This window comes from Pipistrellus hanaki (genome assembly GCF_964339955.1).
Source record: "Pipistrellus hanaki genome assembly, contig: scaffold_41, whole genome shotgun sequence".
Taxonomy (NCBI): Eukaryota; Metazoa; Chordata; class Mammalia; order Chiroptera; family Vespertilionidae; genus Pipistrellus; species Pipistrellus hanaki.
The window spans coordinates 699,259-724,851 of NW_028182292.1; the positions used below are offsets into that span (position 1 = coordinate 699,259).

The following is a 25,593-nucleotide window of genomic DNA, read 5'->3' on the forward strand; positions in this document are numbered from 1 at the left end:
TCTCCCTCCCCCAACCCCGCAGCCAGGAGAGGGGGTGGCAGATGGTGATGGATGGATGGATGGACGGACAGAAGAGGCAGAGAAGGTGGGGCTAGGAAGGGGACAGGAAAGGCCACTCCTCCCAGCCTGGCCTGGGGGGGGGGGTAACGGGGGCCGGGCTGACACACCCTTTGTGGGGTGGCCAATAAACATGGTAGACTCTCAGTGGCCACACTTCTGAGTCCTGGCCTTTGGTCCCCTCCACATGGGACACGGGGGCGGGGTGGTGGTGGTGGTGGTGGTGGTGGTGGTGGTGGTGGTGATGGTGGTGGTTAGGGAAGGGAGGAGAAGCAGCCCCGCCCTGGAGCTCACAGGCTGCACCAGGAGAGCAGCCAGCCGGGCGTGGGGGCAGCCAGCTCTCCGGGGTGGCTGACCCACACATCATAGATGCTCTTGTTGGGTGGCACCCCCTGGAACAGGGCGTCTAGATCCCAGAGCAGCCCCGGGGGGCCGTGGGTTTCGGGGGCCACCCCCCAGTAGGCTGGGCCGGATGGGGGCGGGCACTGGGGGCAGGAGGCGGGTGGGAGCGGTGCCAAGGGCACCACCACGTTGGGGGTGTATATGGGCAGGTAGGAGGTGGGGAGCTGCCCCCAAAGCGAAGCCCCGTGAGCCCCGGGGTCGGAGGTGCCCTGCAGGAAGTGGAGAGGCCAGGCTCTGGGCTCGGGGCGGAGGGGCGGCGGCCCGCAGGCTCTCCCCTGGGAAGGCTCCGCCTCTGGCCCCAGGCCCCCCGGGAGCCGGCCGAGGAGCCACCGCGGCCGCTCAGAGGGCTCCCCCTCCTCCTCCTGCCTTGGGGGCGCGCCCTCCCCGGGGTCCCCCAGCAGGGACTTGATGCTGAAGCCCTCGCTGGGCGTGCGCGGGGGGCTGGGGGGCCGCGGCGGCCTGGGCGGCCGGTAGGGCCGGCCGTGCAGCACGTAGGGGCCCAGGTCCTTGGCGAAGGCGCCCCGCGCGCCCCTGCCCTGCCAGCGCCGGCACAGCGCCGTGTTCTGCAGCCGCAGCGCCTCGGCGGGGATCAGGCTCACGTCCACCGCCCAGAAGTTGCCCTTGGCCTTGGGCTTCGCAGGGTCCTTGGGCACCTGGTGTGGGTGGGGGGTAAGGGGGGTTGCAAGCTTGGTGGGGCCGCCCGACCCGGGGCGTTCAGGATGTCCCTCCTCCCCCCGCCCCCGGCCCCGGCTCGGACCCCGGCCCGGCCGCACCTTGCGGAAGCAGCGGTTGGAGGAGAGGTTGTGGCGGATGGAGTCCTTCCAGCCCTCGTAGTCGTCCCTGAAGAAGGGGAACACGGCCTGCACCTGGCGGATGATCTGAGACCGCGGGACGGGCGCCGTGAGCCGGGGCGCGGGGGGCAAGTCCCCCTTCCCCCCAGCCAGGCCGAGGGCGCCCGCACCGCCCCCAACACCTGCACCCGAGGGGGGAGAGGGCACCTCCCCAGTGAGGGGTGGGGAGCTGAGCACCTCGGCTCTCCCCTCCGGTGCCCAGATCGGCACTGGCCCCAGGGGCACAGCTGGGAGGGCCGGAGGTGCAGGCCGCAGCCTGAGCCTGGGAGTGGGTGGGGGGTCGGGTCTGGGGAAAGGTCCGGAAGGGGAGCGGGAGCGAGAGCGGGGGGGCCCCCTCACCTGGGCCAGCTTCAGCCTGCGGGAAGGTGCGGCCTGGATCACGAGGGCGATCATAGCCAGGTAGGTGTAGGGAGGCTTGTCATGCCGCAGGTACCGCTTCTTCCTCCTCTGGGCGGGCTGGGAGGGCGACCCTGCCCCCGCCAGCCCCAGGCCTGGGCTGCTGCCGGGCCCCATAGAGGGGAGGCCAGCAGCGTGGGCCAGGGTCCGGGAGGGCTGAGGGCGCCTGGCAGTGGGGCAGGATGGTGGGGCAGGGCTGGGGCCTGGGGCTAGGTGGGGGCAGGCGGGCCGGGCCCTTTATCATTCGGATGGAAGGGGGAGGGGAGAGGAGGCAAAGGGAGGTGGAATGGGGCGGTGGGGGAGGGGACCGGGCGAGGGCTGCCACAATTAGCAGGTTTCGGTTAATCTGGGAGGGAGGGGCGGGAGATTCCTGTGGGGGTTGCAGGAGGCCACCCAGGCCTTGCTTCTCACCCCTGGGCTGCCTTTGGCACCCCTGTAAGCTGGGAGGAAAAGCCCGGAAGGGGCCTGGGACTGGTGGTTATTGTTTTATCCATCTGTCCGGGCTGGGGTGGAGGCTCCCATTTAACAGACAGGAGGGCGATTTGCCCAGCCAGGCTGCCCAGAGGAGTTCAAGGCCAAGCAGCTGGAAGGACCCACGTGGTGGACTGGAGGGCTTCCCGGAGGAAACCTGGAGTCGGGGCGGGAGGCAGCCGTTGGCTCAGAGGACTCCCCAGGGGCTGTGGCAGGGCCTCCGCGGCTCTCAGGCCTCAGAGACCGGTGCCTGTCCACAGCGGGTCCTGGGAGCCGAGGCCTCGTTCACTTTGCCCCTCACTGGCCCTGGCAAGCTGGACCGGCTGGCCATGAGGACTGGTGGGAGCCTCAGCTTTCCTCTCCTGCTCTGGGCCCAGGTGCTCTGGGGTTAGTTACCCCTGGGGAGGGTGCCTCTCATTCCGTGGGGGCACTTGGGCAGTAGCCTGGGCTGGGGTGCACGGGAGGGACAAGTCTCCTAGCTAGAGGGGTTTTACCGGCCACTTTCAGGGAGCCCCCTGGGTCACAGTCCCGCCCCGGGAGTCTTCGAGGAGCACCTGGCGTCACCCGGCGTGGGGTGCTGGAGGCTTGTGTGTGTGGGTGCACGGGGAGGACTTGGAGGCAGCCACAGCACCCTGGCGCCTGGCCTAGGACAGGGGTGGGGATGTGCAGTGTCGTTTGGTCTGGCCCCATCAGGGCAACTGCAGGCGGGACTCGAAATTCAATAAATTGAATTTTTTTTCAGAGCCACGTAATTATTAAGTTGATAATTTTGTATGGCTTGCAAATGATGTTATAAATATCCAAAGGCCCTTACAGAAAAAAGGTTTCCCACCCCTGGCCTCCAACAGTTTTCAGTTTTTTTCATCTCATGGTACACAAACTAATCACTAAAAGTCTGCAGTGTCACACCAACTTTTTTTTTTTTTTTGCTCATCTGACAAAAAAACAACAAACCAAATTGGCCCGGCTGGTGTGCCTCAGTGGTTAAGCTTCAACCCAGGAGCCAAGAGATCACCCATTTGATTCCTGGTCAGGGCACATGCCTGGGTTGCAGGCTTGATCTGTGGAGAAGGCAGCCAATCGATGTTTCTATCCCTCTCCCTTCATCTCCCTCTAAAATCAATAAAAACATACATTTTAAAAATCGGTATAATTTGATTCATTTACACCAGATGGCTATTGCTGTGTTGGCTGTTGTCATATTTTCATTTGATGATCTAAAGCAGTGTTTCCCAAACTTTTGACATATGTGCTCCCCTTCTATAATTTTCATAACGCTGAGTACCCCTTGAGAACGTAGAATTAGGCGCAGCTAAGCACGGTGCAGTGCCTATCCCCACCAAACTCCGGTGCAACGTGTACCCCCACCAAACTCTTCCCGCACCCCTGGGGGTACGTGTACCACACTTTGGGAAACTGATCTAAAGGAAAAGAGGTCAGTGTCCCTCTCTAGTCAGGTATTGCATATTTTATTTTTTTTGTGTTTTATTTTTTTCTTTATTAAGGTATTACCTATGTATCCTTATCCCTCCCCCCCCACTTCCGCCTGGTATCCCCTCACCCCCCTGGTGTCTGTGTCCATTGGTTAGGCTTATATGCATGCATACAAGTCCTTTGGTTGATCTCTCCCCCTTGCCCCCCATCCTCCCCTACCTTCCCTCGGTATTGCATATTTAAAAGCCCTCTCGGGCACACCGGGGTTCCTCTGGGGTCTAGGAGGGAAATGTGCTTGGGCTGGAGGGGCTGGCCTAGGGGTGGAGGGGGCTGGCCTCTGGGGAGGGCTGGCCTGGGGGGAGGGGCTGGCTTGGGGGGAGGAGGGACTCTCTAATCTAAGGAGAGAGGTCTGGAAGCTCAGGCTGGGGAGCCCCCAGCGCAGGCCCGGCCCCTGTGAGGCGTTAGCAGGGACAGGACGGAGCCACAGGCGTGGTCCTGGCAAAAAGCCGCTGGCAGCTGCCCACACCCCCCAGTCCTAACCCCAGACCTTCTGTCCCTCGCCGTGGCCTCCTGGCTACCTGGCCCGGGCGTCATCAAGGCCTGAAAACCCAGACGCCCCCACCCCACCCCGGCACGGCGGTCCAGGTCTCACCGGCCGCGGGGGCCGGTGCTGGGGCCCAGGCCCGAGCCAGGGAGGCCATGGAGCTCAGGGAGGCCATGGAGCTGGCGAGGCCGGGCTGCGGCGCACGTGGAGCCGCGTTCCCACGGCCGCCCCTCCCCGCGGACTCGGCCCGGCTTCCCCTCCGGCGTCTGTGTCTCCAGGCGGCTACCCGGATGGCTCCGGCCCGCGGGCCCCGGTCTCCGCTCTCCTCCCCGGGCCTCCCCGGCCTCCCGGAGGAGCCACCTCCCGATCCAGCCCAGCCCCCTGACCACGGCCCGCGGCCTCCGGGCTCCGCGCCCCCGCCGCGGCCCGCGTTCCGGAGGCCCTCCGCTGTGGGCCGAGCGCCGGCCCGTCCGGTGAAGCGCAGCCTCCGGGGCCGCCCCGCCGCGGAGCTGCTCCCGCCGCTCAGGGCGGACCGCCCCCGCGCCCTCCGCGCCGGCTTCCGGCCCTGGGCCGCGCGGCCGGAAGTGTAGCGTTGCCATGGCGAGGGCCCGGCGCGGGGCCCGCCCCTGCGGCGCCTGGTGGAGCGCGGGGCTGCCTGACCGACCGGGGGACCGGATCCGAACGATCGCGCGGCGGAAGGTGAGGCTCGGACTTCCGGGGCCTCGGCGGGAGGAGGCCGGGCCCCTGGGAGACAGCAGGCCGGCGTGGGGGAGACGGGAGGCCGGGCCCCCAGGAAGGAGGAGGCCTGGCCAGCCTTGGGGAATGGGCAGGCCGGTCCCAGGGGGAGACTGGAGGCCAGCCTCGGGGAGATCGGAGGCCGGCCTAGGGATGATGGGAGGCCGGGGGCCCGGGAGAGAGGGGGCCGGCCTGGGGGAGACGGGATGCGGGCCCCAGGAGAGAGGAGGACGGGTCCTGGGGGAGACAGTGGGGCGGGGGCCTGGAGGGAGGAGGCCTGAGGGGAGGCTGCGCTGAGCTGGGAGGAAGAGGCAGATAAGATCGGTCGGGAGGGAGAGGAGGAGGCCCAGATGGCCGCCTCCGGGAATCCCAGGTCTGGGCCGCACACAGGCCAGGGCAGAGGTCTCTCCAGGCCAGGCCCCTGCGTGCTGGCGGGTGAGGCCCAGGGTGGGTGCTAAGGGCCAGGAGCAGCTGGAGGAGAGAGGCCCTGAAGGCCACCGGAGTGGCTTTGACGTGAGGGGTGGTTTTCATTCCTGCAGCCTGTGGTCACACTGGGAGCACCTCCGTCTGGGCCGGCCCTGCGGCCGCCGGGCAGTGACTCACCGGCTGGTGTGGGCTTTGGCCTCGGGCCAGGGCGCCCACTGGGGCCTCTCCGGGGCGAGTTCCTTACACCCTCACACGTCCGGGGACTGAAGTGACCTCGCTTAGAGTGTGGGGAACCCGGGCTCCGCCTCAGAGATCGGGGTCACGTTGGACTTCCCCCGGGCCCCATGCTGTGCAGGGGGGACCCAGGCGGCTACCACCGATGGCCCCCGGGAGTATTGGGGCGGTGGGGACCCCTCGCGTCCTGGAGCAGAGGCTGTGGTGACTGGGATTAATTTCCGGAGCTGCGGCCAAAACTGGTGTGGCTCAGTGGATAGAGCATCAGTCTGGACTGAAGGGTCCCAGGTTCCATTCTGGTCAAGGGCACATACGTTGGTTGCGGACATATCCCCAATAGGGGGCGTGCAGGAGGCAGCTGATCGATGTTTCTAACTACCTCTCTCCCTTCCTCTCTGAAAAAAAATCAAAAAAATATATTTTAAAAGAAAATTTCCGTGGCTGTGGAGCAGGATGTGTGCAGCCTGAGGTTTAGGGAAGCCAGGGAAAGGGGGGCCCTCCCCAGACCCCAGTGTCTACCAGCGGCCTGTTCACAGTGTGCCGTTTCGGAGTCTGCGTCTCCGGTGAACTTCCGGTGACCAGCATACCACGGCTGCCCAGGAGTGCCCCGCCCCAGCCCCAGCACCGTCCACGGGCAGCAAAGCAAGGCGTCTGAGTGGGAGTCCCAGGCTCTTCCCTCCCCTCCTGGCTCCCTCAAAACTTCCTCCTGAAGAGCCCTGATAGGGCCCTTCCCATCCCTTCCTTCATCCAAATAGCTGGGTGCAGAGCTGCCCCCACGCCCGCCCCACCCCGTGACCCTGGCTCTTCAGCTCTTTGCCGTCCTCCTTTGTACCTCAGCCAGGTGAGTGACCTGATTCTTGTACTCCCCCGAAGTCCTCCCTCCTCTGCTCTGGCCCCATCCCACCGCCCTTTCATGGGCGTGGAGGTGGACGGGAGAGAGCGAGCTTCCCCCACCTGTCCCAGCTCCCTAGCACCCAAGCTGAGAGGGGCTGAGAGGTGCCGGGGGAGGGTGCCGAGGAGGAGGAGGAGGAGGGCGGGCACGGCGTGCTCTGAGAGAGGTGCTGTCTGGGAAGCACCCGCCGTCCGGGGCAGAGCCTTGTTTTGGTTCTTTAGGATGCCATACGGTTCCTTAGAACTAGCTTGTGATTTCCCACAAGAAAGCCTTTTGGGATTTTGCCTGGGATCGTATTAATCCTGTAGCTCTATTTGGGGTGAATTGACATTTTAACAATGTAGACCATGGAACGTCTCCATTTATTTAGTGTTTTGTACTAATTATACATTGCCTTTAGAAAATAATCTTAAAATAGGATGGTTTGAGCAAAAAACATAGTCTCAATGTTTCTGTGTGGGAAAGGAGTTCAGAACCATCTTAGCGGGGTGGCTCCTGCCTCATTGGCTGCAGTTGGGGTTGTCCTCTGCTCCGCCTGCCTGGGGTGTGTGTGTGTGTGTGTGTGTGTGTGTTCGTGCTTTGTGATGCGGATTTTGTAAATGATATTTAAATTCTGCACTTTCCAAGTACAGAGACATGAAGTTGATTTTGACGTTGCACTGGTGTCCTCAACCTCCTGTTTATTTGAGTAACACTCCTGTAGGTCCCTACGAACGTCCTGCAGGTCTCCCCCGCCTCTGCCTCATCCCTCTCCATCTGCCCGCTTTCTGCTCCTGGCCTCCGTGCCCTGCCGGGCCCTCCAGGGGCTCTTCACCCCTCCAGCCTCCAGGGCTGGCCTCTGGCAGGGCATCCTGACACTGGGCCAGGAAGGGTTACATGACAGCCGATCCCTCCTCTTCTGCCGCCAGAGCCATCCCGGTGGTTCCCACTGCCAGTGAGGCCAGGCCGGGAGGCCCCTGCGCCCTTCACCTTGGAGTGCCCTGCCCGCCCGGGGCCCAGTGCCACCGAGCCTCAGGAGCTGAGCACCTCTGGTCTGTGTCCCCGTAGGTCAGCTGCCCTGGGGTGCCCTTGCTAGCCATGGCCCAGCGCAGGTTCCTGTTGGGGACAGAGCTGGGAGCAGGATGGCAGTGGGGGGGATGTGTGTTTCACGGACACCCCACGTGGTTGGGGACCGTCCTGGGCTGGGTCTTCCCTGGGGGTGCTGGTCGCTGTCTGGGCCCGGTCCGGGTCAGGTTTCCCATGCGCTTCCCTGAGGACCGAGCACAGGGGCGCCCTCTGTGTGTTTGCTGATTCGAGGGGCTGCTGAGCGGTCGTCGGCCCACATTCCTGTCCGGGAGAGAGTTGCCAATGTTACTTCCTGCTTGGTGGCTAGCTTTTCCACTCGTTTTGTTTTTGAATGTTATTTTGAGATCATTGTAGGTGTACGTACACGGTTGTAAGAATCAGAGACCCCCTTCACGTCCCAGTCCCCCACACACCTGCGCTGCCGCCCTCGCCCGGGACACAGACCCTTACCGGCTTACCAGCGTTACAGCGTGTGCGTGTGTGTGCTTAGCTCTGTGCAGCCTCCCACACGCGTCAGTGTAGGTATGTGTCACCACACAGCACCCTGTGAGCAGGTGCGGCCTCCCCTTCCTCAGCTCCGCCCCGCACCCTGGATCCGGCCTCCGGGAGCGCCTTTGACTGCGCCCCGCAGGCATGGCTGCTGGGGGCCTGCTGGTGCCCTCCTGCCCCCTGAGCTATTAGGAATCAAGTTGCTATGGAACCCGTGCACAGGTTTTGGGGTGAATTTAAATTTTCATTTCTCGGGGATAAGTGCCCCAAAGCACAGCTGCTTGGTCCTGCGGTAAGCACACGCTTGGTTTTTTTTAAGAAACTGCCTGACTTTCCCAGAGTGTCTGCACCCCAGCGGTGGGAGACCCTTGCTCCCGCCGTGCCATCTGTTCCCGGGTGTGGGTGGGCTCCCTGTGGCCACCGTTTGCGTCTCCTTGAGGGCAGAGCCAGCAGGACCCCTCGCCCTGTGCCCTCCCTGGTCAGTGGAGTGTCTGGTCCCACCTTCTGCCCACTTTCTAGCTGGCACGTTGGTTCCTCCTGCTGAGCTTCGGGAGTTCTTTGTGCCGCCGGACCGAAACCGTGGCTGGGTCTGTGTTTGCAAACACGGCCTCTGGCCTCTCCGCAGGGTCTCTGGCAGAGCAGACCTCCGCTGTGCTGAGTCCGGTTGGCCACGTGCTAGCTCTGGGGCCGCGCTGGGCGTGCAGGCTTCCCCTCGGCACACGGCGGGCACAGCCCCGGCCCCCGAGCTGCCGGCCGCGTCTTCGCCGAAAATTCTCCCTCCCCGCGGCCGGGGTCAGAGCGCGGGGTCCGAGCCGCTGTCTGCACGCGGCCGCTTGCTCCGGAGCCCACTCCCCCCAGCCAGCGCCTTCACCAGCCTTTATGACGGAGCTGGGTATCTGCACGTATGAGCACTTGGAGCGTGTTTCTTTTAGGGTTGTCCGACTATTCTTTTATATATATATATATATATATATATATATATAGATTGATTTTTTACAGAGAGGGAGGGAGAGAGATAGAGAGTTAGAAACATCGATGAGAGAGAGTCATCAATCAGCTGCCGCCTGCACACCCCCCACTGGGGACGTGCCCGCTACCAAGGTACATGCCCTTGACCGGAATCAAACCCGGGCCCTTGAGTCCGCAGGCCGATGCTCTATCCACTGAGCCACACCGGTTTCAGCATGTCCGACTAGTCTTGACCTTTTGCATTTCATACAAAACAGGGAGACGTAGTTTGGAGAGAGACTTGTGTTGGGAAATTAGAGTTTGCAGCACAGCTTCGGGGGTTTTGACTGATCCCATGGAGTCTGAGGTGAGTCTGACCGCCAGCGACGTGCCCCGTGTGGTTTTCCCCGGAGGCTCTGGTGCCTTTTGTTGCTGTTCCTCATCCGAGACAAAGAAACGGGCTCAGGAGACAAGTTACAGCAGCAAAGGCAGGGCCTTGGCGCTCGGAGAGGGAGAGGAAGGTGGAGGTGATGGGCTTGCAGCCGGGGATTGAGGAGAAGGGGTGTGCCCAAGGGGAGCTCAGCAGCTTTGGTGGTGTTTGCGCGGTGCAGGCATTTTGAAAACGGAGTGTAATCGGATTAACCCATTTTCTTTCAGGTTTCCGGGTTTTGTGTCAGGTTCAGAAAGGCTGTCCCTTTGCTTGTCCCCTCCCTTCTGTGGTTTTATTGTTCCTCCCACTGGGTCTGAAGTGACCATGAGAAGAGGGGGCCCCTGTCTGTGTCCTGGGGCTCCCTGCCTCCTGCTCAGCCCTCCCACGGTCCCTGCAGCACCATCTGGTCTTCTCCCCTCTGCCCCTCACCTGGAAAGAAGCGACCGTGTGCGGGCTCCATCCCCGACAGCTCTCCTCACTGCCCTGCTCCACCTGGCTATGCTGGGGGTTGGGGACGGGCTCCAGCTCCACCTGCCCCCTTCTCAGGGCCCTCCTTCCTCCCCACCTGTCCCTCGCTGGCCTTTCCTGGGATCTGACCGCCTCGCCACCTGGCCCTGGTTACTCCCGTCCCCTGTCCACTCCCGGCTGGGGAGTGTGAGGTATCAGCGTCTCCGGGGCCCCCACCCGGGTCTGATCACATCACTCATTTGTCTGAAAGCCTCTGGCTCCTGCGGCCGGTTGGGCAGAGGCCAGCTTCTTGGCCAGGACAAGGTGGCATGCCCTCTACGGCCCCGCCCGGTCCCCAGCAGGTGTGCACACCTGCCCTCCCCAAGCAGAGCGGGTCAAGTTGTTTTGAAGTTTACCTTCAAGTCTCAAACAACAGAAATGACCAAACGTGCACACCACCCATCAGCCTCCCCCCCACCCCCCCACGGCCCATCAGTCCTCTCTCGTGTGTCCACATTGTTTGTTCCTGTTTACAGAGAGGCAGCCTGTCACACAGACGTTACCTTTCCACTGAGCAGACGCCATGCACACACGGCTCCCCCGGAGGCCCGGCCTCCCGAGCCCCGCCCTCCGGAGGCTGCAGGTCACCCCCAGCGTGTTGTCCTAAAGGGGCTGCAGCAGGGCCCAGGGGGTGCTGGGGTTAGCGTCCGGAAAGGCCCCGGGTGGTGAGCGTGCCTGGGGATGCTGCTCTGCCATAGGGTGTCCGTGGGAGGGTGCCCACAGCAGCACCCATGTGCTCTCCCCGGTCTCCCCGCCATTTCGAGACGCCACTGCCACGCTGCCCTTGCCGTTCACACTCCTCAGCCCACCTGCCAGCCCCCCGCTCCCCACTGCCGCTCCCCAGCCTGCTGCCGGCCCTTCTCCTCAGGGGAGCTGGGCGCAAAGGCCCCTGGATGGCCACCCGTGACCTCTGTCGCCTGCAGTGGACCTCGCTGAGGGTAGGGCCTGCCCTTGTTCCCTCTGCCCCGTCCCCAACCCCCTAGCCGGTGGAGCAGGGCAGTGAGGAGAGTGTCCAGGGACGGAGCCCGTGTAGTCGCTTCTTAGTGGCCTCGTGTGGCTCTGCCATGTTTCAGGGTCTCCGGGCACCTGCTCCCCCTCTGGTGGAGTGAGCCACGGGCACTTGGGCCTGAGGGGCCTGCTGCCCAGTCACACGGCTCTGCCGGTTTTGCCACCCGCCTTCCCACACGACCGAAGGGCCTCTTCCAGGTGCCGACACTCGCTGAGCCGCCAACAAGCGTGTCCTCTCGTTAAGAGACAGGCCAGGACCCCAGACAGGAAGTGGGGCACTCGTGGCCGTGGGGTGGGCGTTCGGCAGGGACAGTCTCCCGGCGAGCCAAGTCCGGGCGGGGCGGTGAGAGCCTGGGTGGGGCCGGGGCCCAGTGCACTAAGGGTTCCCTGAGGCCTCACTGCACGGCCCTCGCTGCCCAGGCGTCTCGCACGCAGCCCTGCCTCCCACAGGCCAGGCAGTGTCCGCTCCGCCTCCAGTCCCGCGCCGTGATCTTTCGATGACCTCATCTCACCTTGTCTCTGTTTCTGCAGAAAGACAACACACTTTACTTAGAGCTGTGGCATCTGTGGAAGTTTCCCTTCTGGCTAAGTAACTCGAGGCCCTGTGCACAAAATTCATACACGGTGTGTGTGGGGGAGTCCCTTTAGCCCAGCCTGCTCCCTTTCCAATCCAGGATCCCTTGGGGGATGTCTGACTGCTGGTTTAGGCCTTATCCCCTAAACCAGCAGTCAGACATTCCTCTCACAATCCTGGACCGCTGGCTCCTAATCACTCACTTGCCTGCCTGCCTGCTCACCCCTAACTGCCTCCCCTCCGCCAGCCTAGTTGCCCTCAGCTGCACCCCCTTTGCCAGCCTGTCCCCCCTCCCTGCTGGCCTGGTCGCCCCACGCAGCCTGCTGTTCAGTCCTTTGGTTGTCCCTCACTAACTCCCCTGCCAGCCTGGTTGTAGGCAGCCATCTTGTGAGGGTGTGAGGGTCAATTTGCATATTACCTCTTTATTATGTAGGATGCCACAAATAAAACCAGCTCTTTTGATTGGCAGCTATGGGAGCTCACTCCAACAGCCCAAGCAGGGCGGATGTGAAACGCCCAGAACCAGGGGGCGTGGCAGCCGCGGGGCCTTGCGGCTGGGGCTGCCCTGCCCCCAGCATTGCTGAGATTCTCCCCTCCCCCGGCCTCTCAGACTCTGCCTCTTGTTTTCTGCCCCTTGCTCGCTCACAAGGTGCTAGGAAGTAGGCACAAGAGGCAGGTGGACAGTGGTTCAGGGCACCAGCCTTCAGGCGGAGGCTCCGTTCCCCATGGAAGGTGGGGGTCAGGACAGGGACCTGCGGGGGGTGCTGAAACACTCCTGGGCTGGGGTCGGGGGCCAGGGGTCCCGGGGTGCTCTTGGCAGTCTCGGGGAGCCCAGGCTTTGGGGCCTCCCACCTCCGTCCACACTCCTGTGCAGACCGCCTGGCACAGAGCTGAGAACTGGAAAAAGTGGCCCAGATTATCTCTGTTTGACATTCCAGGGAGGCTTGGGGGCGGATTGTAGACAGAGGTGGGAGCTGCCCTGCTGAGCCCCCTGGCCTGGGTGTGGAGTGTGGGCCATTCCGGGGGAACCCTCCTGAGCTGGCCTCGCCTTCCTGGCTCCACCGAGGGAGGGGCTGGCCGCCGGTTCTGGCTCCAGCAGCTGTTCCTGGGCTGGGGCTGAGAGAGAGGCTGAGCGTAGCTAGGTGAGGGGCAAGGGGCAGGGGTCTCAGGCGGGGGTGGGGGGTGGGGTCAGGTCCTGGGAGGGGGTGACCCTGGAGTCACCGTAGACTCCCAGGTCCAGTTGCCCCAAGTCCCCCGAGCCTGCCTTCAGGGGCTCCCAGCGGGAGGGTGTCCCGCAGGCGCCCGCAGAGGGAGGACCTGTGGGCAGAGGACCGGTGAGCGGCCCCAGGTGCTGGGGTGGGCGGGACGAGGTGTGCAGTGCAGCCAGCGCCCTTTCCTCCACTGCGGTGGGGCGGGGGGGGGGGGGGGGGGGAGGTGCGGGGCTGCTCTGTGATGGGTTTACGGAGACGGCCTTCACGTGACAAACCAGACAGCCTGGGTCTGTGGGAAGCTTGCTGCGACTCGAGGGGGTTGTCTGCAGGGCGTGGGCATCAGAGTCTCCTCGTAAGAAATGATGGCATCCCTTACATCTCGTTACAAAGTGAGGCTGTGGCTCTCATGTTGGCAGCATCGTGGGGAAGGGAGACTGGTGCAGGGACCTGGGGCCCACTCCGCTGGGAAGCTGGGGGGTTTCCTTTGGCTGGAGACGGAGGGCCAAACCCGCGCTCATGGGCTCTTGGGGTCCATTTCCCTGCCAGGCCCAGACTGAGGGAAGAGGGAAAGGCTGAAACACTCCTGGGCTGGGGTCGGGGGCCAGGGGTCCCGGGGTGCTCCTTGCAGGAGGGGCGGCAGGGTCTGGATGCCAGCTCTTGGGCAGAGAGGGGCATGAGAGGAGCTGTAGGTAACTAGCAGAAAGGAGGGAAGGGGTCTTGCCGGGGGTGGGGTGGGTGTGAGGCTCTGCTGAGCCTCAGGTGTGGTCTGGAGCTGGCAGGTACCTGCGGGCCTGGCCCAGCCTGTCTCATGGGAGGTGTTTTCCCGAGGGCCACGGCAGGACAGGCTGGGAGGGGAGTCTGGACAGCTTGCGCCTGCCCCTGGCCCCGGGAGTCTGCAGAGGTGGCAGGTGGACACAGGCTGCCCAGAGCGGAGGTGCTGCCTGGACAGCACTTCCCTGGGCCTAGCTAGTCCCCAGTTCCATCCCCAGAAGCCGCCCAGGCCAGGCTCGCAGAGGCCAGAGCAGGTGGGGCCTGGACAGGGAAGCTCCTGGAGGTCCTGAGCAGGAAGAGCCGGATCTCGTTTGATCTGGCCCAGGGCGGAAGGAAGGGGTGCTCACCAGGTGCCCTAAATACACGTCTGGCCAGAGGAGGGGTCCCTTTCTAGATGGCCTCAGGCCTGGCCGAGTGAAAAGGGGACCTTCTGGCTGGAAGACAGCCAGGGCCTCCTGAGGCACGTCATGTGACCGCACCCAGCGACCACACCGGGGTAGTGGGCGGGAAGGCCACGGTGATTCTCTGTGGCTGTGCCCCCTGCCTGGCTTCGTAGATCCCAGCCCTGGGAGGCCCCTCGCCCGCCCACGTGATGGGCTGTTCTTGCAGCCCAGGTGGCTGGGCATTGCCTGGATGGGCTCCGCCCAGGAGGAAAAGGCCGATGCTGGCCGGGGAGCCAGGGTGTTGGCCAGGACAGGCGGGGCCTTGTTTGGCCTGAGGCCCAGGAGGTAGGGCCTGCCCTGGGGCAGTTCCTGGAGAGCCCAAGGAGAAGGCAGGCTTGCCTGGCCCAGCCTGGGAGCAGACAGGTCGTTGTTGTGGAACCTGGAGCCTTGGGACCTGGAGCAAAGCAGTCCCTGGGCCCTGGAGGCAACCCCCTGCTCCCTCCTCAGCCCTTTCTTTAAAAAATAAAAATAAAAAGTATATATCTCCTGTGCAATAAAGAGCTAACATGCTAATTAGACTGGACTGCTGAACCATCTTCCTGAAAGACTTTCCGAAGGACGAGTGGGTGGGGCCGCGGGCCGTGGGGCAGCGAGGCCGAGCCCCTTGCACGGATTTTGTGCATCGGGCCTCTAGTGTGTATATATCAGAGAGGAAGGGAGAGGCGGGGAGAGAGAAGCATCTGTGATGAGAGAATCATTGGGGGCCTCCTTCACACCCCCTACTGGGGATCAAGCCCACAACCCAGGCCTGACCCTGACAGGAACTGAACCATGACCTCCTGGTTTATAGTTCCATGCTCAGCCACAGAGCAACGCTGGCCCAGGCCTTCTCAGCGTTTTGAACACAGTGTGACTTAGAGGGGGGCAGAGCCAGCTGTAGGCCCCCGGCTCCCAGCCCCCAACTCCCCGCCGCCAGGACTGTAGTCTAGCAGGGCTCCCTGTGGGCACGGGCTGGGCCTCACACAGGGCAGGGCGCTGGGCTCACCTGCTGGCTGCCGGGAGCCTCGCCAGCCGACCGGAGCCGCCTCCCTGTGCTTCCTCTTCCTCCTCAGGCTGTGCGGCCGCGGCTCCTGCTCGGCTCGGCTCCTCCAGGGGCTGCCCTCCTGAAGACGGCTGCCCCACCTGCTCCGCACGCCCCCGCACCCCCGTGTCTGGGACCCCCAGGCTCTAAGCACACACCCTGCCCTGGCTGCTCTGGCTGCTGAGCCCGCCCTCCGGCCACACCTCCTTGTTAGTGCCTATGCCCTGACCCTGGGAGGCAGACAGGAGGAGGCAGAGGACGAAGAGGCCAGGCCATGGCTGCTCCCAGGCCCTACCCGGGCTCCTGAGACCTGGAAGGAGAGGGGCTCCCAGGGGCCTCTGCCCACCATCCCGCCCGCCCTTCCCCTTCGGCGAGGCGCCAGGAAGCTGCGACTTTGTTACCGGGGCGACGAGCTACAGAACCTGGACTGAGGCAGACAGGTCCTCTGCTTCCAGGCTGTGCACCCTGACCCCAGGAGGGAGAGAGGGAGGCCCGGCCCTCCAACAGCCAAGCTGCCAGGGCTCCTGAGAAGTGGCTGCTGGCGCCTCCCACGCTGCCCTTTCTGCCAGGGGCCTGTGCCCCTCAGGCTGCCTGAGCCTGGTCACAGAGTGGGATCTCCTGACCCAGCCTTGCCAGGGGCGGAGGGCACCGAGCCTTGAGGAGGGGATGCCCCCGAGGGTCCCAGTCCAGCCGGCTGCCCCGCCCCTCAGGCCCAGCCTGGCCCCCTGGTTCCCCTGTCTGGTGCCCCGAGCAACCCCCCTGGCCGGAAGCTCCCGCCATGGCCGAGCACCTGGAGCTGCTGGCAGAGATGCCCGCGGTGGGCAGGATGAGCACGCAGGAGCGGCTGAAGCACGCCCAGAAGCGCCGTGCCCAGCAGGTGAAGATGTGGGCCCAGGCTGAGAAGGAGGCCCAGGGCAGAAAGGGCCCCCGGGAGCGGCTGCGGACGGAGGCGGTGGCGGCTGGCGGCGGGCTGCAGAAGCGGGTGCTCTTCCCTCCCAGCGTCACCCTTCTTGAGGCCGCTGCCCGGAACGACCTGGAAGAAGGTGAGTATGGCTGACCCTAGGGCGGTGCCCAACCTACAGCCGTCCCCGTGGCCCTGGCGCAGTCCCGGTGAGACCTGCCAAGGACACGCTGCAGCTAACGGGGACTGGGGACCGGGGGCCGGCCGGGCTGCCTCAGCTGTGGCTGCAGGCGCGAGGCTTCCAGGAGCCCCGAGAGGTGCCCCGGGTGTGGCTGCCGTGGGCTGGGGCCCGTCTTCCTGCTGGGGCCCGGGCTGGGGACCCGGGAGGAAAAGGCCGGGCTGGACGGTGCTCAGTAGAGCCCTGTGGGGAGCAGGGCTTTCCCTCAGGGCCTTCCTGGCCTAAGCTTTGGGCCGGCTCCCCGTCCCTCCCCGGCCTCCTTCCAGGGCAGGGGCCTCTGCTGCAGGGCCCGGGGCGAGGAAGGCCGAGCTGGGGAAGTGGACAGGGTGCGGTGGGTGTGGCCCAGGGCACAGGGCACTGTGGGAAAGCGGGTGCGTCCTTGTGCTGCCTCCAGGCACCCCCAGGAGGCCCAGGCCACAAAGAGGTCCCAGGTGACCTTGGCAAGAACCTGGCCCCAAGGTGGGGCTGCTGAAGAGTGAGGGCCAGGCAGTTCTGCTCCTAGGGAGACCCTGGGGAGCAGGCCTGGGCACTCGGCCCACACTTGTGGTGGGGGGAGCCCGCAGTGGGGAGAGGGAGGTGCAGGTACCAGGGATGGACGTTTTGGGGGCCAAGAGGGCTGGGGGAGACACGGGACATGGGGCGGGGGTGGAGGAGGGCGCAACACCCTGGCTAGAGTGGGGTCATCAGGAGCCCATTGCGACCTCGCTCACCAGGAGGGGGTACGGCTGGGAGTCTGAGGGGTGGCATGCCAGGATTTGGGAAGAATGGGTGAGGCAGAGACCTCCTGCCACCTGTACCGCCATCGTCCTCATCCTTCTCTGCTCCCAGCCACAGCACAGCAGTCAGCCAGGTAACCTCAGGGGCAGGGCCCGCCCAGGACAGAGCCGTCCTGTGGCAGCATCTCCATTCCTGCCTGAGCCCCCCCTCCTTCTTGCAGTCCGCCAGTTCCTTCAGAGCGGGGTCAGCCCGGACCTGGCCAATGAGGACGGTCTGACGGCCCTGCACCAGGTGAGCACTGCAGGGGCCGGAGGGCGAGCTGGCTGGGGCCGAGGCCGGGTGTGGAGGGGCAGGCCCGGTGCTCAGGCCGCCTGGTTTGCAGAGCTGCATCGATGACTTCCGGGAAATGGTGCAGCAGCTGCTCGAGGCCGGGGCCACAGTCAACGCCTGCGACAGTGAGAGCTGGACCCCCCTGCACGCTGCGGCCACCTGCGGCCACCTGCACCTGGTGGAGCTGCTCATTGCCCGGTAGGGCCCCTGAGGGGGGCTCGGGCAGGAACGGAGATCCTGCCACAGGCCTGCTCTGTCCTGGGCGGCCCTGCTCCTGAGGTTACCTGGCTGACTGCTGTGCTGTGGCTGGGAGCAGAGTGGGCATCTGTGTCAGGGTTGGGCCACGGCTGGGCAGCGGAAAGTCGGTGCCGAGACACAGCCCTGGCACCTCGCCTGGAGCAAGTGTGCCCTCGGCTCTGTTCCCATTGGCCTTTGCTTCCCGCCTGTGTCCTGGCGTGGAGAGCTGGTTGTGGCAGGGGCCACGCGCACTCCGGACAGGTCGTTGTCGGCCGCCTGGCTGCTTACCTGGGTGTCCTGCCAAGGACTGTCATGGACTCAGGAACTCCTTGAGGGCAAGCCTTGACCTCCAGCACTGGCCTCCTGGCCCCCCCAGGCTCTGTACAGAGAATACCGTTGTGGTCAGTGATGAGGGTAAAACGGGCAAAAAGAGAGAGGAACTGGACCAGGCGAGGCCTTAACCATGAGGAGTGATCATGCCGATGGTCAGCTTCACCGGATCCAGTAGTCCTCCCTCCCCCGCCCACAGCTCCTCGACCCTGACCCCTCTGGTAGGATATGGATGGTTAGCTGCTCAGACTGTTTGTGGAGCAGCCCGTTCATTGATGGTATGTGCAAGAGAGGGGCAGTACTGAGCCCCTCTCCTCTCCAGCAGGCCAGGGCAGCCTCTCCCAGCAGCATCTGGGGCCTGGGCCTCCTCACTGTCGGCCCCACTGCCCCAGAGGCAGCCCTAGGCTGAGGCTTTGGCAGAAGAGGGACCTCTGAGTGAGGCCTGGGGCTTCCCTTGTAGGGAGAAGGTGAGGGGCCCTGTGGCCAGCACCCTGTCCATCTTCCCTGCAGGGGTGCCGACCTCTTGGCAGTCAACAGCGATGGAAACATGCCCTACGACCTCTGTGAGGATGAGCAGACGCTGGACTGCCTTGAGACGGCCATGGCCAACCGGGGTGAGTGTGATCCCACCTGCTGCCGGTGGGGCCCTTGGTGCTGGCTCTGAGCCTGTTGCCCCGCAGGCATCACCCAGGACAGCATCGAGGAGGCCCGGGCCTTGCCGGAGCTGCACATGCTGGAGGACATCCGGGGCCTACTGCAGACGGGGGCTGACCTGGACGCCCCTGGGGACCACGGGGCCACGCTGGTGAGGCCCGGCCGGGAACGCAGGGGGCGGAGGGGGCTGCGGGCCTGGCCAGGACTCAGGAGGGGTGTTTGCCTAGCTACACATCGCTGCCGCCAACGGGTTCAGCGAGGCAGCGGCCCTGCTGCTGGAGCACCGGGCCAGCCTGGGAGCCAAGGACCAGGACGGCTGGGAGCCGCTGCATGCCGCGGCGTACTGGGGCCAGGTGAGCGGCTGGGGCGGCACTGGGCGGCGGGCGGCCGGGCGCTGAGGGGCTCCCTGCTTGGGCTCAGCAGCCTGGTCCGCCGGCCGCAGGTGCACCTGGTGGAGCTGCTGGTGGCACACGGCGCCGACCTCAATGGAAAGTCCCTGATGGAAGAGACGCCTCTTGGTGAGCTGGGACCACCTCCTCAGGGTGCAGGGGAGCGGAGGGAGGGCGCCCTTGACCGCTGTCCGCTCCTCCGCAGACGTGTGCGGGGACGAGGAGGTGCGGGCCAAGCTGCTGGAGCTGAAGCACAAGCAGGACGCGCTCCTGCGGGGCCAAGGTCGCCAGCGCTCTCTGCTGCGCCGCCGTACCTCCAGCGCGGGCAGCCGGGGGTGAGCACCTGCGCCCGGCCCGGCCCCGCCCCGCCCCCGCCCCTCTGGCCATGCCCAGGCCTTTGCCCCCTCTGACGGCAATGGCAGGCCACGGTGCCAGCTGGAGCGTGGGGCAGAGTCCACGGGGAGGGAAGTGTCCTCCCCAGCCTCACCCTACACTCCCCCAGGAAGGTGGTGCGGCGGGTGAGCCTGACCCAGCGCACCAGCCTGTACCGTAAGGAGCATGCCCAGGAGGCCATTGTGTGGCAACAGCCTCCGCCCACCAGTCCGGAGCCGCCAGAGGAGGATGAGGACGGCCAGACAGACACCGAGCTCGGGCCACCGCCTCCGGAGGTGAGCCCCGCCCCTCGCTGTGGAGCAGCCTTGACCCGGGAGCCAGTGGATCAGTGACCCTGCGCCTCAGACCCGCTGGTGCCCCGCCCCCGTGCCTCCCCTTCGCCACATGGCAGTGGGCCCAGGTCCAGGAGAGCCAGACAGGGTCCCCTGAGTGGCCTCTGGGGCCTGTGCTCCCCTTACAGGAGGAGGACCCCGAAGTGTCCAGGCCACACAACGGCCGCGTTGGGGGCACCCCGGGACGGCACCTGTACTCCAAGCGGCTCGACCGGAGCGTCTCCTACCAGCTGAACCCCCTGGAGAGCGTGGCCCCCGACAGCCAAGGCCGCAGCCTGGGCCGCTCCAAGGCCCACCACACCCTGGCGGAGCTCAAGCGCCAGCGCGCGGCCGCTAAGCTGCAGCGCGGGCCCGAGGCCCCCGGGTCCGGTCTGCCCGCGGACACGGAGGCCCCCCGGCCTGAGAGTGACTCCGGGGCCGGTGGGGACCCGCCCCTGCTCAAGCTCACAGCCCCCTCCGAGGAGGCCCCCGTGGAGAAGAGGCCCTGCTGTCGGCTCATGTGAGGGGCTGGCGCTCAGGGCCGAGCTGCTGCCAGGCCCGGCGGAGCTCCTCGGGCCTTTGCCAGGAGCCGGACATGTGCCCTGTGGGCAGGCAGCCAGCCGCCGGGGACCCCACCTCCTCAGGCAGAAGCCATACCTGGGGGCACCTGGCTACAGAGACCTTGTTTCATCCTGTGACTCTCAATAAAGAGCCCCCTGCCACCTGCCTTGTGTCTCTGCTGGGCCACCGTCCGCCTGGGAGCTGCCGTGCGTGCGCCGGGCCTGAGTGCGCCGTCCCTGTGCGCCTGCGGGCCTGTGGGTGCACGCTAGGGCTCGCTGGTGGCGGCCCAGCCCATGTGGGAGTGAGGCCCACAGATGCCGGGCAGGAAGCCTGGCCCTCGCCGTGCCCTGCCTTCCCTGGCTCCCGGCGGCTCCTCTGTAACTCTTTGTTGTCCTAAAGGAGCTGCGGAAGGACACCCCCTGGGGACAGGGATGCGTGCCAGGGGAGCGGAGATCCTGGTTTGGTGAGGGAGGGGCCAAGACATACAAGGCTAGTGTCAGAAACCTGGGGCAGGTCCCCCATTCTTGGCATGCAGCCCGTTCCTGGGGCCTCGCTGCCAGATTTTCCCTGGGCTGGCAAAGGGGGCCAGCAGTTGGCCACTCAAGCTCTGAGCTGGCTGGGTACCATGTGTCGGGGTGACAGGGGCCCCTTAGGGGCCTCGCGTGGGAGGGCCGAGGGCACTGCCAGCTCGTGTCCATGGAGGGAGGTTCTGCATGGCCAGCAGCGCTGGGTGGCATGGGCTCAGGGCACCTTCCCCTCCTCGCTGGACACCGACCTGGTCAGCCCTCCCCTGAGCCTTGTGGTGGGAGGGGTCGCACCTGGGGGAGGGGCAGGTGTGAGCTGCCGGTTAAATGTAATGGGGCTGGTGCTCTGCCCAAGTCCACCTGCCACCGAGCTGCCGGGTGGGAGGGGCTGGCTCCGCCTGGGGCTGGGCCCATATTAGCCTGCACTCTGGCCTGGGGGCCGGAGGGACAGACCTGCTCACAGGAAGGCTGAAGAGGCAGCGGAGTGGCAGCTGAGCAGAAGGTGTGAGGTGAGAGTGAGGCCGGCGCCTGCCCGGGCCCCTCTGTCCTCCAGGCAGCGGAGCCGAACGGCTGGGCTCCCCTCGGGCCTGACCAGCCGCCCACGGGACAGCCCGGAGGCAGGCTCCCTGACCCTCAGCTCAGTCCCTGGCTCGGCGTCAGATGCCATAGCTGGGGTGGCCACCCTGGGCAGGGCCTGTGGGGGTGGGGCTCTGAGGGCCTATCACTGCTCACTCCCCGCTCTCCACCAATTAGCAGCCGCGGGAAGTAGAGCTGAGGTCACCCTGCCTGTGGGGTGGCCCCAAGGGCAGCCCGGCCGGCCTGGTGAAAGGGCGCCCTGGCCGGGCAGTGAGTGCCCACGGGCCTCCCCCGAACACGGCCGGGGTCTCGCCGTGCTGATGGCACCCAAGGCCCGAGAACGGGCCCCTGCAGCCCCACCCTGCCATGACCGCCCGCCCAGGAGGGGCCAGATGGAATCCCCAGGGCCTGCCCCCTCCCCCGACACCCCAGGATTCCTGAGGCTTGGCTCAGTTACCTGGGAGATAGGGCTGCTGACCCAGCAAAGATGGGGGACTCCATGGGGCTGGGCTTCCTCCTCGTCCAGCTGGGGTAAATCTCCACTCTCTCTGGATTCAGCCCTGCCCAGCTCTGCCCACCCCTTTGGGGCACTCAGCCCAGCTCCCCTCCCCCAGACCCAGTCCCTCAGAGCGCCCTGCACCGTCTGTCCCTCCCCCCCATGTGGGTCTCCTGCTCCTATCATGGGGACACGGCAGGCTCTGGGCTGAGCCCCAAGCCCCGCCTGCCTCCTCACCCACTCCCTGTGGCTCCCCGGGGCAGAGCTGTGCCCAGATGGGTGGGGCGGGCCCTGTGGCCCCAGAGGCCCTCGCCCCGCCTTCAGCCTTTCCTGTCCCTCCAGTGGGGCCAGCAGGCTGTTGAGAAGAGGGCCCTTCTTACCTGGAGCCCCTACCCTGCCTCCCCCTTGCCAGCCCTGGCCCGCTGAGCCGGGACTCGGCTCCCTCGTTCCTACGTCTGGATCCTGCCCCCTCCTGAGCCTCCCTCCTGCCCGGGTGTAGTAGGTTGATGGCAGTGAGGACGGTTGGCCACAACCAGGCCGCGATGAACGGGCTGAAGGAAAAGGTGCTGACGCTGGACACCATGAACGCCTGTGTGAAGCGGGTGGAGTATGCCGTCCGAGGCCCCATCGTGCTGCGCGCCCTGGAGCTGGAGCAGGAGCTGAGCCAGGTATGGCCCCGGGCCCACCACAGCCCTCCGGCAGCACCCGCAGCCCCCGGGACAGGAGCTGGGGGGGAGGAGGCCCGTTCTCAGTGTGGCCTCCACCCTCCAGGGGGTGAAGAAGCCCTTCACGGAGGTCATCCACGCCAACGTCGGGGACGCACATGCCATGGGGCAGAAGCCCATCACCTTCCTGCGCCAGGTGAGGCTGGTGCTGCCCCGACGGCCTCCCCGGGGAGCCTGTCAGCCCTGAGCCCTGTACCCTGTGCCCTGAGGCCTATGCCCTGTGCCCTGTGGTATCCAGAGCCCTGTGCCCTGTGTCCTGTGCCCTGTGTCCTGAGCCCTGAGCCCAGCCCTATGCCCTGTGTCCTGAGCCCTGAGCCCTGAGCCCAGCCCTGTGCCCTGTGTCCTGAGCCCTGAGCCCAGCCCTATGCCCTGTGTCCTGAGCCCTGAGCCCTGAGCCCAGCCCTGTGCCCTGTGTCCTGAGCCCTGAGCCCAGCCCTATGCCCTGTGTCCTGAGCCCTGAGCCCTGAGCCCAGCCCTGTGCCCTGTGTCCTGAGCCCTGAGCCCAGCCCTGTGTCCTGTGTCCTGTGGCCTATGCCCTGTGGTGTCCAGAGCCCTGAGCCCTGTGCCCTGTGCCCTGTGTCCTGAGCCCTGAGCCCAGCCCTATGCCCTGTGCCCTGTGTCCTGTGTCCTGTGCCCTGAGTCTGGCTTCAGCAATCGCTCCTCCCAGGTCCTGGCCCTCTGCGTCCACCCGGATCTCCAGAACAGCCCGGACTTCCCCGAAGATGCCAAGAGAAAGGCGAGGAGCATCCTACAGGCTTGCGGGGGCCACAGCCTAGGTGAGCCCACACAGAGCCCCAGGGAGGACTGGAGGAGGCTGTTCCAGGGCGGGGCGGCGAAAGGGGCATGGCGGCGGGAAGGGGCGTGGCTTTCCGGGAGGGGCGGTGCTGCGGGGCGGGGCAGCTGGGAGGGGAGGGGCTGCGGGAAGGGGCGTGGCTTTCTGGGAGGGGCGGTGCTGCGGGGCGGGGCAGCTGGGAGGGGAGGGGCGGTGGGAAGGGGCGTGGCTTCCTGGAGGGGCGGGGCAGCGGGGAGGGGCGGGGCAGCGGGGGCGTGGCTGCGGGAGGGGCGGGGCGGAACCCCCCTCTGGAAGGAGAGGATCTTCCCAGGAGCAGCCCGGACCTAACGGGCCTCCCTGCCCTCCCCTCTCCCTCCCCTCCCCTCGGCCAGGGGCTTACAGCAACAGCTCGGGCATCCAGCCCATCCGTGAGCACGTGGCGCAGTACATCCAGCGGCGCGACGGCGGCATCCCCGCGGACCCCAACAACATCTTCCTGTCCACGGGGGCCAGCGACGCCATCGTGGTAGGCGGGGGCCGGCAGGACGCCGCTGCGGTTCTGTGTCCGGGGTCAGGCTCCTCCGGGCACCCGGGCCCCGCCAACCGCCGCCTCCCGCCCCGCAGACGGTGCTGAAGCTGCTGGTGGCCGGCGAGGGCCGCTGCCGCACGGGCGTGCTCATCCCCATCCCGCAGTACCCGCTCTACTCGGCGGCGCTGGCCGAGCTGGACGCCGTGCAGGTGGACTACTACCTGGACGAGGACCGCGCCTGGGCGCTGGACGTGGCCGAGCTGCGGCGCGCGCTGAGCCAGGCGCGGGGCCACTGCCTGCCCCGCGTGCTCTGCATCATCAACCCGGGCAACCCCACCGGTGCGCCCGCCCCGGCCCCCTGCCCCCGCCCCGCCATCCCTGCCCCCGCCATCCCTGCCTCACCCATCCCGCCCGCCTCCCGCCCCTTCGGTCCCGGCCGCCTGTCCTCACCCCACCGCTCGGCCGAGAGCCTGGTGCGCCTGGCTGACGCCGGACCTGCCGTGTCCCCGCGCCCAGGCCAGGTGCAGACCCGCGAGTGCATCGAGGCCGTGATCCGCTTCGCCTTCGAGGAGCGGCTCTTTCTGATGGCGGATGAGGTGCAGGCCGGGGCGCGGGGTTTGGGGGCGGGGTGCTGGCCGCGGGGGACGGGGTCGGGGGTCGGGGGACGGGGTGCGGGCCGGGACGCGGGGGCGGGGGCGGGGTGCTGGCTGCAGGGGGCAGGGTGCTGGCTGGGGACCGGGTCGGGGGGCGGGGCCGGCCCGGGCTCCCGCCCTGACGCCGGCGCCCGCCCGCCCGCAGGTGTACCAGGACAACGTGTACGCCGAGGGCTCGCAGTTCCACTCGTTCAAGAAAGTGCTCATGGAGATGGGGCCGCCCTACTCGACGCAGCAGGAGCTCGCTTCCTTCCACTCCATCTCCAAGGGCTACATGGGCGAGTGCGTGCGGGCCGGGCCCCGGGCGGGGCCTCTCGGACCCCGGCCGGTCCCCCCCAGCCCCGCCTGGACGCGCCTCCGCCTTGCAGGTGCGGGCTGCGCGGTGGCTACGTGGAGGTGGTGAACATGGACCCCAAGGTGCAGCAGCAGATGCAGAAGCTGGTGAGCGTGCGGCTGTGCCCGCCGGTGCCCGGCCAGGTGGCGCTGGACGTCGTGGTCAGCCCGCCCGAGCCCTCGGACCCCTCCTTCGCGCAGTTCCAGGCGGTGAGCGAGGCGGCCGGGCGGGGGGCGGCCGGGCGGGGGCGCTGCACCCACACCTGACGGGCCGCCCCTCCCTCCGCAGGAGAAGCAGGAGGTTCTGGCCCAGCTGGCGGCCAAGGCCAAGCTGACCGAGCAGGTCTTCAACGAGGCTCCGGGCATCCGCTGCAACCCGGTGCAGGGCGCCATGTACTCCTTCCCGCGCATCCAGCTGCCCCCGCGCGCCGTCCGCCGCGCCAAGGTGCGGGCCCCACGGGCAGCCGGTCCCCGGGGAGGCAGGGCGGGGCCTGGGACGCCCGCCTGACCGCCCTGTCCCTGCCCCCCCGCAGGAGCTGGGTCATGCCCCCGACATGTTCTTCTGCCTGCGGCTGCTGGAGGAGACAGGCATCTGCGTGGTGCCGGGCTGCGGCTTCGGGCAGCGCGAGGGCACCTACCACTTCCGGTGAGGCCGCCCGCCGCCCCCCCCCCCCCTCGCGGCCCCGCCGCCCCGGCTCCTCTCTTACCTTCCTCCCCTTTAGGATGACCATCCTGCCCGCCGCGGAGAAACTGCGCCCCCTTCTGGAGAAGCTGAGCCAGTTCCACGCCAAGTTCACCCGCGAGTACTCCTGAGTCCTCCGGGGCCGCCTGAGGGCTGGGCGCCGCCTTCGCAGCCTCCAATAAAGCTGGGGAGCTGGCGTCTGGCCGGTGTGCACGTCTGTGGGCGCCTCCCCCCTCCTGGGCCTGGGTGCGCGGGCCTGGCCTGCCGTCCTCCCAGATGAGCGGCCCTTCCTGTCATCGCAGCCCGGCCGGGTCTGGCTCTGCACCGGGGCTC

The 25,593-nt window shown here is 66.4% G+C and overlaps 3 protein-coding genes and 1 long non-coding RNA gene across 13 annotated transcripts; 2 read left to right on the forward strand and 2 right to left on the reverse strand.

Moving 5' to 3' along the window:
• Positions 1-334: 334 nt before the first annotated feature.
• On the reverse strand, positions 335-1,950 carry FOXH1 (forkhead box H1; the record flags this gene model as incomplete). The annotated part of the gene is given in 4 exon segments (XM_084907189.1): positions 335-1,112; positions 1,233-1,337; positions 1,650-1,883; positions 1,885-1,950. Coding segments are annotated over 4 exon segments (1,170 nt in total). The 3' UTR covers positions 335-347.
• Positions 1,951-4,735: 2,785 nt separating this feature from the next.
• Positions 4,736-20,136, forward strand: PPP1R16A (protein phosphatase 1 regulatory subunit 16A). Its single transcript, XM_084907164.1, has 11 exons — positions 4,736-4,854; positions 14,941-15,952; positions 16,986-17,056; positions 17,148-17,293; positions 18,173-18,276; positions 18,343-18,467; positions 18,544-18,669; positions 18,759-18,834; positions 18,911-19,040; positions 19,208-19,373; positions 19,559-20,136. The coding sequence occupies exons 2-11, from the start codon at positions 15,688-15,690 to the stop codon at positions 19,931-19,933; spliced, it is 1,584 nt and encodes a 527-aa protein (XP_084763290.1). The 5' UTR covers positions 4,736-4,854; positions 14,941-15,687; the 3' UTR covers positions 19,934-20,136.
• On the reverse strand, positions 6,610-21,909 carry LOC311616003. Of its 3 annotated transcripts, XR_014793837.1 has the most exons (6): positions 21,528-21,909; positions 17,621-17,711; positions 15,700-15,942; positions 8,498-11,414; positions 7,707-7,768; positions 6,610-7,654 (listed from the first exon to the last, which is right to left on the reverse strand). It is a non-coding gene; the product is annotated as an uncharacterized lncRNA (long non-coding RNA). The 3 variants fall into 3 exon arrangements; XR_014793838.1 differs by having other exon boundaries at positions 6,610-7,768; XR_014793839.1 differs by lacking the exons at positions 6,610-7,654; positions 7,707-7,768 and having other exon boundaries at positions 7,776-11,414.
• Positions 20,807-25,456, forward strand: GPT (glutamic--pyruvic transaminase). Of its 8 annotated transcripts, none has more exons than XM_084907167.1 (12): positions 20,807-21,003; positions 22,066-22,234; positions 22,338-22,427; positions 22,959-23,067; positions 23,456-23,589; positions 23,688-23,931; positions 24,109-24,188; positions 24,391-24,527; positions 24,614-24,788; positions 24,868-25,023; positions 25,112-25,224; positions 25,301-25,456. In XM_084907167.1, exons 2-12 carry the CDS (start codon positions 22,073-22,075, stop codon positions 25,389-25,391), a joined length of 1,491 nt encoding a protein of 496 aa, XP_084763293.1. In that variant the 5' UTR covers positions 20,807-21,003; positions 22,066-22,072; the 3' UTR covers positions 25,392-25,456. The 8 variants fall into 8 exon arrangements, with proteins under 8 accessions (XP_084763293.1, XP_084763294.1, XP_084763296.1 ...); XM_084907168.1 differs by having other exon boundaries at positions 20,933-20,996; XM_084907170.1 differs by having other exon boundaries at positions 20,937-21,003; positions 24,614-24,686.
• The last annotated feature ends 137 nt before the right edge of the window (positions 25,457-25,593 follow it).

Bases quoted from the DNA above. Each gene is read 5' to 3' on its own strand.
- PPP1R16A (XM_084907164.1), top strand. From the start codon at position 15,688: ATGGCCGAGCACCTGGAGCTGCTGGCAGAGATGCCCGCGGTGGGCAGG. The intron at 18,670-18,758 runs GTGAGCGGCTGG...CGCCGGCCGCAG, and splicing joins CCGCGGCGTACTGGGGCCAG to GTGCACCTGGTGGAGCTGCT. The intron at 19,041-19,207 runs GTGAGCACCTGC...ACACTCCCCCAG, and splicing joins TCCAGCGCGGGCAGCCGGGG to GAAGGTGGTGCGGCGGGTGA.
- GPT (XM_084907165.1), top strand. From the start codon at position 21,558: ATGGGGGACTCCATGGGGCTGGGCTTCCTCCTCGTCCAGCTGGG. The intron at 22,235-22,337 runs GTATGGCCCCGG...TCCACCCTCCAG, and splicing joins TGGAGCAGGAGCTGAGCCAG to GGGGTGAAGAAGCCCTTCAC. The intron at 23,932-24,108 runs GTGCGCCCGCCC...CCCCGCGCCCAG, and splicing joins CAACCCGGGCAACCCCACCG to GCCAGGTGCAGACCCGCGAG.